This window comes from Zingiber officinale, chromosome 6B (assembly GCF_018446385.1).
Source record: "Zingiber officinale cultivar Zhangliang chromosome 6B, Zo_v1.1, whole genome shotgun sequence".
In the NCBI taxonomy this organism is placed as follows: domain Eukaryota; kingdom Viridiplantae; phylum Streptophyta; class Magnoliopsida; order Zingiberales; family Zingiberaceae; genus Zingiber; species Zingiber officinale.
The window spans coordinates 86128467-86138690 of NC_055996.1; the positions used below are offsets into that span (position 1 = coordinate 86128467).

General features: G+C 41.4%; 1 protein-coding gene across 1 annotated transcript; it reads left to right on the plus strand.

Annotated features, from left to right (window-relative positions):
- Positions 1-208: 208 nt before the first annotated feature.
- On the plus strand, positions 209-3202 carry LOC121992946 (receptor-like protein EIX1). The gene has a single exon (XM_042547590.1). It carries the CDS (start codon positions 213-215, stop codon positions 3036-3038), a length of 2826 nt encoding a protein of 941 aa, XP_042403524.1. The 5' UTR covers positions 209-212; the 3' UTR covers positions 3039-3202.
- The last annotated feature ends 7022 nt before the right edge of the window (positions 3203-10224 follow it).

Genomic DNA, 10224 nt, shown 5'->3' on the forward strand with positions numbered 1-10224 from the left:
CTTCTCTGCAAACAGTGAGCAATTTGTGGCTAGTTAATTAGTTTAAGGTAAACTAAGCAAACTCAGGTACGGTGTCTCTATCCTGATAAAATCTTTGATTGCAATTTTTTTCTTCTAATAAAATATATATGATTATAATTTCTTTTCATTTAAAATCAAACCATTCCAAAATAATCCCACTGACTTTATATGACAAGCCTGAGAAAGCGTAGATGAAGCAGGCAACAATGGCACGACTCTACCACTCCTTTCTCTGCTTCCTTGTGGTTCTAGGAGCCAGCATCCCCTTCTTCCCAATCGCGAAGGCCACGACAATAGCAGGGTGTTCGAAGGCGGAGAGCGACGCCCTTCTCACCTTCAAAGACGGTGTCATCGATCCCGCCAACCGCTTGTCTTCCTGGCAAGGCCAAGTAGACTGTTGCAGATGGAGCGGCGTGGTGTGCCAAAACATATCCAGTTATGTGCATGTTGTGGAGCTCAACCTCCAAGACGATGACTACTTCAACTACCAAACGGCTTTATCGGGTCAGCTCCTCAATCCATCCTTGCTCTCCTTGACATATTTGAGTCGACTCAACCTCAGTGGCAATGACTTCGGATGGACCCAAATCCCGCAGTCTGTTGGCTCCTTCAGTAGCTTGAGGTATCTTGATCTTTCTTGGACAAATTTTGGCGGGAGAATTCCTGCACAGCTTGGAAACTTGTCGACCCTCCTCTATCTTGATCTGAGCTCGTACTGGTCCTTCTCTGCAACTAATTTTGTGCTGTATAGCCAAGTTGATAGCATGGAGTGGCTAAAACAACTCACTTCTCTGAGGTATCTCAACATGAACGCTGTGAATCTGAATGCAGCCTCCCATGAATGGCTACAAGCAGTGAATATGTTGCACTCATTGGAGGCATTACATTTACCAAACTGTGATCTTGCCATGGTCCCTTCTTCTCTTTCCTTTGTCAACCTCACGGCTCTTGAGATTCTTGACCTCTCGGCCAATTTATTCATGTCCACCTTACCAACTTGGCTGTGGGAATTCAGCAGCCTCTCGTATTTAGATCTAGAAAGTAATGAATTCTATGGCCTCGTACCTGCTGCAGTTGGGAACTTGACGTCCCTTGATACTTTGATCCTTGGAGAGAATAATTTAGATGGAGGAACTATTTCAGCATCAATAACACACCTCATCCATCTAAACACCTTTGATTTCAGCTATAACAACATGAGTGGTGGTGTTCCTGATTGGCTAATGCTCATGACAAATCTCACTCACCTTGACCTCAGTTTTTGCTCCATGAAGGGTCTGTTTCCCGTTGAGATTGGAAGCCTTTCCAATTTGGTCTATCTTGATCTCTCTTCCAATTCATTACAAGGTACTGTCTCCGAACTCCATCTTGCCAATTTAACGACACTGGAAACATTGTATTTGTCCAACAACTCCTTGTCGATTTTGATCAATGAGGAGTGGAATACTACAATGAAACTCAAACACATCGGATTCAGTTCTTGTAACCTGGGACCTCATTTCCCTCGATGGCTTCAGCGGCAGAGATCCATTGTGTCACTGGATTTGTCGAATGCGAGCATTAAAGCAGTTTTGCCTGATTGGTTGTGGAGTTCTTGGCCAGCCCTTGGTGCATTAGATATCTCTCATAATAACATAAGTGGGAGTTTGCCACAATCCTTGGAAGGCATGGAGGAGCTGCAAATCATTATGGCAAGTTCTAACATGCTTCAAGGTGTTGTTCCAACTTGGCCGAGTTCGATGCGAATACTGGATCTTTCTAGTAATTCATTGTCAGGGTCACTACCAACAACATCAGCAGCAGAACATCTTTCATTTTTGTTACTAGCAAATAATCAAATCAATGGAAGCATGCCATCCTACTTCTGCAATATGACATATTTGTATTACATTGATATTTCAAACAACCAAATAGAAGGGGAAATCCCTCCATGTTGGAATTCATCAGAGCTCATTTTCATGAGGTTGTCCAACAATGATCTCTCAGGATCGATTCCTAGCTCTGCCATGAGCCAAAATTTAAGATATTTGAACTTAAACAATAACAGCCTTTCAGGAGAATTGCCTCCATCATTGCAGAATTGCAGTTTGCTGACTGTTCTGGATCTTGGTGAGAACAAGTTATCTGGAAACATACCGATATGGATCGGAGTTAGTTTGCAAGAACTATCGATCCTCAGGCTTCGCTCGAATACACTCTCCGGTAGCATTCCTCCACAGCTTGCACAGTTGAGTAACCTGCACATCGTTGATTTCTCCAATAACCAACTATTGGGGTTGATACCGAGCTCATTTGGAAATTTTAGCGCGATGATTTCCACTTCGAAATATATTACTGTCCCACGCTTGTTTGGCATACAAAGCTTCCCAAAGTTCATTTTTCGGCCAACAGTAAGCATTACACTTTCTGCAAAGGGACAGGAACTCGGATATTCGACGAGCGCCCTAGATCTTGTAAAGAGTATAGATCTTTCCAGTAATGATCTAACTGGCAAAATCCCCCAAGAACTCGGAGCACTCTTGGCACTTCAAACGTTGAATCTGTCAAGAAATAAACTGCAAGACAGAATTCCAGATATGTTTGCTGGGATACGGTACTTGGAGACACTTGATCTGTCATTCAACAATTTGTCAGGTGCCATTCCTGAAAGCTTGTCAAGATTGAGTATGCTCAACCACTTGAATCTGTCTTACAACAACTTATCAGGAAGGATACCATCAAGCAATCAGCTCCAAACGCTTGATGACCCCTATATTTATGCTGGCAATGCCTATCTCTGTGGACCTCCAGTTTCGAACAATTGCTCGGCTACCGCTGTTGTGGACAGAGAAGCCATGGATGATGGGTCTGAATTGGCTTTCGTGTATGTTGGCTGTCTAGTTGGATTTCTTGTGGGACTTTCTGGTGTGTTTATCCTTCTATGCAGGAAAAGTTGGAGGTATTACTACTTTGAAACAATTGACAAATATTATCACAGTTTCAGGGTAAATCAATGGCGATTTCCATCTTGCAACTAACACCGTTGAACTGGGGTATGCATTGTTTGTGCTTAAAACAGAATCTTGCAGCATTAAATAAATATTGTAAATGATTAGAACAATATAATCTAATGTGGAAACCGAACCTCGTAGATTGGACAATGATATCGATGTGTGTTTACTTGTTTTTAACTTGCCTTCTATTTTTTTATACATGTGATCCCGTCCGGAAGCTAAGTCGGATGAAGGGGGCCGGTGACGAGGACAAAGATTTTGATGAGAAGAGAGAAATATGGTCCGAGGGGGGGGGGGGGGGGGAGGAATTATCGATGATGAAGGCAGTCTGTTCAGTGTTGACAGAGCGGACTGAGCGGCCGGGCGGGTAGGTCGGCCGAGCAGTAGACAGGCCGGTCTCTTGAAACAGATTCGCCACACCTCCGGTTGTGCTTCGAGGTTTACTAGGATCGTCTGTTTCCCAAGACACAACGGCTGACCGTGATTTCCACTAAGCACTGGTGGTCACGGTGAACTGAGTAGTACCCGATTACTATCACGGGCTCTCCGCTGAGCAAAAGTTGCACGACAGAGGAGGAGGGACACAGGTGGAGAGCAGAGCTTCTGCTACTTTTCTCTCTCCATAAACCTTTTAGATCAAGTATTGTATTAATGGTCTTAATGATCATTATTAAACGGGCAGTGAAACGTTTCACTCATTATCACTCGACCGTTTATTTTGCCTCGATCGATCTGGATTTCGACACGCTCAGGTCGTGCCCGCACATGAGTCAATATGGTTCAGTGCAATCCGAACCTTGGATTTACACCCCCTACACACCCACACATGAGAGAGAGTCTCTCCCCATGCATTTGTTCATATCCTCAAAGCATGTGAATCAATATAAACCAACCAATATGCCAAGAAACTCCCAATGTGGGACTAAAGTCTCATTCACAATGGAGCTTCTATCCTCTTCCACTTCTTCTCCATTTACACATATTCAACAATCCCCCACATGAATGGAGATACGCTATGTGATAGCATTCAACAGTTGAGTCAAGTATAGGATAATTAGGTTTTATCCTTTGAACCTTCCCTTGTGAAGATCTGGTTGCTTACTGGCTGATAGTAGACACGATGCCCTTAAACTATACTGTCGTCTGTGTAAGAAGTGATAAATCTCACCTAAGACTCTCCCTGATACAACTCAGTTCTCATGAGTATGTTCGTTCTTGGCCATGAACACGCCTGGTTCTGTGAAAAACTCTAAGAATTATGCTTCCAATTCTCTTCGAAATGCCCCCACTTCTTTCTCATATAGGTGATCCCTCAAGAGTTGTCATCTACTCTTCTTGATCATTAAAAGCCTATCGGCTTATCCTGGTCTAGTCACTATTTCATTGGGCTATCCCCCATAGTGTGTCTAGTCAGTGCAGATTAGTTGTTCCTTTAAACATAGTTCTTGGGATCTCTAGTCAGCATAGGTTGGGTGCCCTCTTCATTGAACGCTGACAACGACATGAAGCACATTCCTTGTAATGAGCTTGCAACCAACTTTCGATTTAACCCCTTGGTTAGCGGATTTGCTAGGTTATCTTTTGACTTCATATAGTCAACAGTGATAACTCAAGTTGAGAGTAATTGTCTAATGGTATTATGTCTACGACATATATGTCTAGACTTACCATTATACAAACAGTTTTGTGCCCGATCGATTGCAGATTGACTATCACAATGTATGCAAATCATCGACACAAGTTTCGGCCATTGTGGAATATTTTCTAAGAATTACCGTAGTCATTCAACCTCTTCACCACATTTGTCAAGAACTACAAACTTAGATTCCATCGTGATTCAGGCCCTTGACGTGTTTTAAAAACACTATAAATGTGGGTGGAAAAATCAACTAAGCAAGATCATCTATGGTAATTGAGGCGGAGAATGCAGGATATTGCTTAAGGAATGTTTCTCGAGAAAGAGCAGCATTCAATAATTGACTATATCACATTTATCTCAATTCAACAATGGTGGCTAAACATTGAAAAGATTATAAAAGTTATGTTGATAAATTTTGGGTTTATCCTGAAAATTATGAGGGAAGTTGTTCCTCTTGGTAAACCGTAAACCCCGGTGACATACAAATGAAAAAAAATCTCTACAAGGCATTAAAAAGTCATGAACCTTACAATGAAATCTATAAATATAGGGTGAACTAATAAATGTGGGGGTATTTGAATATAAATATCCAAATTGGAGGCTTAAAGAATTAATTGCATAAAATGCATCGATATACACTAATATATATAATACATTTGGTATCTAAGAAATTATGAAAAGAGCACTAGTGTAAAATGACAAGTCTTGAAATGACTTAATATCATTAACACAGTAAATCTCTATTGGTGAAAATTTTACTGAATATGGAGAATTGTACCGATCCGCTAGTTAAAAAAGGTCTAATGAAAGATCAACTATATTACATGTCTAAGGGCATGAGTCTAAAACTCAACATTAAAATTGAGTAGTGACAACCCAACCATGTTGATTGGAGATCTTAAGAACATGGTTCAAAGGGACAACTAAGCTACAAGATTTGAGACACCTAGGAGTAATTACTCAAACTCATCATTCCTGGAGACAAAAGGTGCAACTTGTAAAATGAGTAAAGGATGAACAAAAGTTCTTAATGATCCTATATTATATCACAAGGGGTATAATAGGGTATTACAAGATACTCTTAATAGGAGATCACCTATATAAGTGTGAAGATGAACCATTTTAATGAAACGCTTATGAATCCCAAGCTTTGTCCATGGCCAAAACAGACACAATAGAGAACCAGTAAAAGCCTAGGGGCTATTGTGTGGATATGATTGTCTTGGTTTACAATAACGGCTGAACAATTTAAGACATCGTTCATTGGGCAACCAAGTAAATCCGATTGTATTCTACTACAGAAAGTTTAAAGTCACAATCTACCTCTCTTGATGCGATAGTCTTTCGATAAAACTCTTGTTTGAGACTTGAAGCTTATCCATAATTTCTATTCATGTGGGGGATTGTTAGAAAATTAGTTTTAGCAACCAATAAACTAAATAGAGATAAGATGAATATTTCACGAGTAGATCATCGTAAACTAATTTTCCGAGTGAATGAGAAATTAAAGTCTAATGAAGAGTTGATCCGATATGATCGGATGGAAGTTTGACAGGCACGCGAGTTGAATTTATGGATGAGATTACATGAACACTAACTCTAGTATGCGGAACTATTGAGGTGTGTAAAATTATAATTACTTTTATTAATTGAATAATTAAAAGATTAATCCTGATTGTGATATTAGTTAATTGATTAATTAATATTTATAATAAATTAAGTAAATAATTAATCAGGTTAATTATTTGAATTAATGATAATTGATAAGATTTAGTAAAAAGATACACCCCATGTTTTTTCACCTTTTGGAAAAAATCTTTCATCTCTTGGGAGTAACCCTTCATCCCTATAAAAGAAACATCATTTCTTCCACTAAAATCACTCAATTCTCAAGTTGTGAATTCTCCTCTTGAGTTCTCTTCTCTCTCTACTCTCTTAGGAGTTTCAAGGCTTCGAAAGTTCGACAGAATTTGAAATTTGGAATGTTCTTATTTCGAGAAGTAAGTCATTGTATCTTGAGAGACGATTGCCAATAAATCGTAAGCACCTGGGCGGGATAATATCATCTTAAAGAAAGAAGGTTTAGCCTTCACCTCGACCTTAATACTGTAAAATACCGAAAAATGGCGAATAATGATAATGGAATTTTCTGGAATTTTTAAAAAAATTTCGAAGCTCGTATGGACGAGATTACGGGGATAAAAGTGGGCCCCTGAGAAAGCATGTTTAGGCTACCCCGTTTTAACGAGGAAATGTTTATTTTCTTTAAATCATTTCCTTTTTCTTTTCTTTTATTTTCTTCGTTTCCTTCTTTCCCCCCTTCTCGCGTGCCCTAACCTCCTCTGTGCCGAAACCGCCGTCTCCTCCTCCCCTTTTTCTTCGGTGAACGTCGAAGCCCTCTCTGCCGTCTCTCTCATCGCCGGCCGACGAGAGCCAAGGGAAGCTGATCTCTTCCTCATGCGATTTGTCCTCTATCAGACACCGACTCTCATCTCCTCTGCTCGGTGTCGCCGGCGCAGATATGGTTTCTTTCATTCCGCCAGCGCAGATCTTACCTTCTTCCACTGTCGTCCACCGGATCAGGGAGAGGAGACCTAGTTCGGATTTGTCGCCACTGGATCGCCAGTGCTCTAGATTTGGGTTCACCGCCGCGACACCTCATCCTCACTATCGCTAGTGACGCTGTGCCCTAGGACTAGTGCTGGGCCATCCTTCTGATCGCCGGTCACTAGTTTTCCTCTGCCGTGCCCTAGTCTTCCTTCTCGCCGCGAGCCACAGTGTTGAGCGCTTCCCCTCTGCCCTAGTGTCGGCTGCCATTTTCCTCTTGTGCCCTAGCACCGTTGTCGACGCCAACAGCCACCACCAGACCCTTCTAGTTCTTCACTGCCGGCCGAGGGTTGTTGCTCTCCTCTGTGACGACCACTGGACTTGGAGTTTGTTCCGGCCACTGGTTTCTGACATTATCCGACTGCAGCCACATCCGGTAGTGACTCAATAGTTCGGGCATTTATGTTTGGGTGAGTATTTGGATTTAGTCTTTGGGTTGGAAACATTGATACGGTTGTGATGATATTTTTGATATAGGGCTTTTGGAATTTACTGTAGCGATCTTGCTTCGGCTGAGGACATTAAGGAAAAGGTTGCTAAGGTGAGTTTTCAAGATAAGCTTTAATCCGAGCTGTGAGGAAGAGGTAAGAAGAAGGGTAATGAAATGATTAATGTATAATTAGTTGCTTATATGTATGGTGTAATTAGGGTTAATGAAGCTAACCCTAGATGGTCGGTGGATTAGGAATTTGTTTAGCTATTTGTTTATAGTTAACTTAGCTAAACCGTACGATTTACTACAGGACTTTGACGCGAGACGAGTATCTCGACGTCAGATTTGGACTGGATTGGATCTTTTCGATTGGAGGCGGGTACTTTGACTTTATGTCATTTGATATGCATAGTAATATTTTTAACAAATAACAATGATTGTGTTTCTCATTTTCTTTGGTTGATCACTACCCGATCTGTTACATGCTTGTTTGTTTATTTGTTATGCACATCATGTTAGTCCTTGTCTGATTATACATGCTTATAGGAGTAGTGACACAACCATGTTATATATTTTGTTCAGGACCTAGGGTTTTTGATATCTTATCTGATCTATGTACCTTTGATTTGATTTATTGTCCTATGGTATACATTTTATATTTATATATGGACATTGCTATGCTGTTCAGGATATTGCCATGCACCATTCGCATGATTGCATACTGCGCGATAGTCTGCTCCATTATTGTTGAGCATATCGCCAGTTTTATCTCTGTCGGTGCTCTGTTGGTTCGCTCATGAGTAGCGTGACGCAGTGTGGTAGCACGTCAGTTTTGCTCTGTCGGTGCACCGTTGGTCCGCTCATGGGTAGTGTGACGCAGCGTGGTAGCACGTCAGGGATCCTTCCCCGTCATTGTGTATCGGGAGATGAGAGCATTGAGCTCCCCATTTATGATTTGGGCTAGGAGGATAGGTGTACTCCGACAGCATCCCGTCCACTCGGTCACTCATCAGGGGCAGTGATGGCAGAGTGCACGGTTGTCACAGCCCTACCCACTCGGTATCACCATTGTGTGTGAGATGATTGACTGACGTCAGGGGTGACCATGACATTAGTATCATATGCATAATGCATTTATTACTTGTGTTTGCTGCATTTACTTGCTGCATTTATATGGATGCATATGGTTGACATGTATACAGGATCTATGACACTCTCGGTCTCACGACCTTGTTATACTTATACTCAGGTCATGGTTAGTACAGTTTTCTGCTGCTTTATTCAATTGCATTTATCTTTCTTATATCAGGAGACTGTACGCATGATTAGTGCTGGTTGTTATATTCTTTATTATGCATATCAGTTGATACCCGCTGAGTGTTGGACTCACACCCTCCTCCGTTGCTATTTTCAGGTTGATGCTGTCCGGAGAGTTCCAGTCGCTAGTCCCCTGCAGTCCACGAGGACGTTGTTGGTCTTTTGGTTTTCTCCTTTATTAGACTTGTGTTGTTTTGATACATCTGGACTTGTATCAGTTTACTATATGGATATTGTCGATGACTTTTATTCGGATTTGTTTTACTGCATGTCTGCCTAGACGGCAGAAGAGGTGAGTGGATTTAATCCGTCAGATTTGTGTTTTATGGGTGTAGTGGAGTAGGAAATATGTTTTGAGCTTTATGGGTGTAGTTGAGTAGGGTTGTTTTTGAGTCTTCTTATCATTGCTTTAGTTGTTCACTATTAAACTGCGTGGATGTTTGGATGTGTGATGTATATTATTATTATTATTGTTCCGGCCGTGTTGGCTGATGTATATGTGGCCCAAAGGGCATTGTAGAAAGTTCCAGATTGTCACCCGTACAGGGGAGGTGCTGTCGAAATTTCTTTGGACAGAGACTCCCCCGGGGCATGACAATTTATTTGGTATCAGAGCACAGGTATACGTTCCTTTGTTTTCGTATTTTGGATATTTGGGATAACCTGATACCAATTTATTTGGTATCAGAGCGAGGTTGGCGATACTTGTTTGTATATTGTGTTATGGATTTCGAGATTTATCTAATACCAATTTATTGGTATTGGTATCAGAGCGGCTCACGATACCTGCTTTTGGTGTTCTGGATTTTTGGGTTAACCGAAGGTTACTAGTTTACTTGGATACTTATTTTCAAATTTAGTATGGATTTCCATCGATTTTCTCGTTCGAAATTTTTGAGGTCAATTTGGGGACTAGACATCGACAAAACATCTCCAGACGGCAAATAGGTATGATATGTTATCTTATAGTTGATACTTGTAGTAATATCTATGATATAACTTAACAGATATGAGGAGATCTACACGAATAGCTGCGAGATGTGGTGCTGGACGACCACGTACGAGGACCTTGGGATCTCTGACTTGCCAGAGATGCCTACTGGTGTTGAGCTTGTCAGTCAGGGACAGACTCAGGATACTGCGGGCGCATCGGGCTCTCAGACCCCGATGACTTTTTTTTAGAGGTGCCTACCTCGGTGCACCCTGTTAGGATC

Coding starts and splice junctions, on each gene's coding strand:
- LOC121992946 (XM_042547590.1), top strand. CDS start 213: ATGAAGCAGGCAACAATGGCACGACTCTACCACTCCTTTCTCTGCTTC.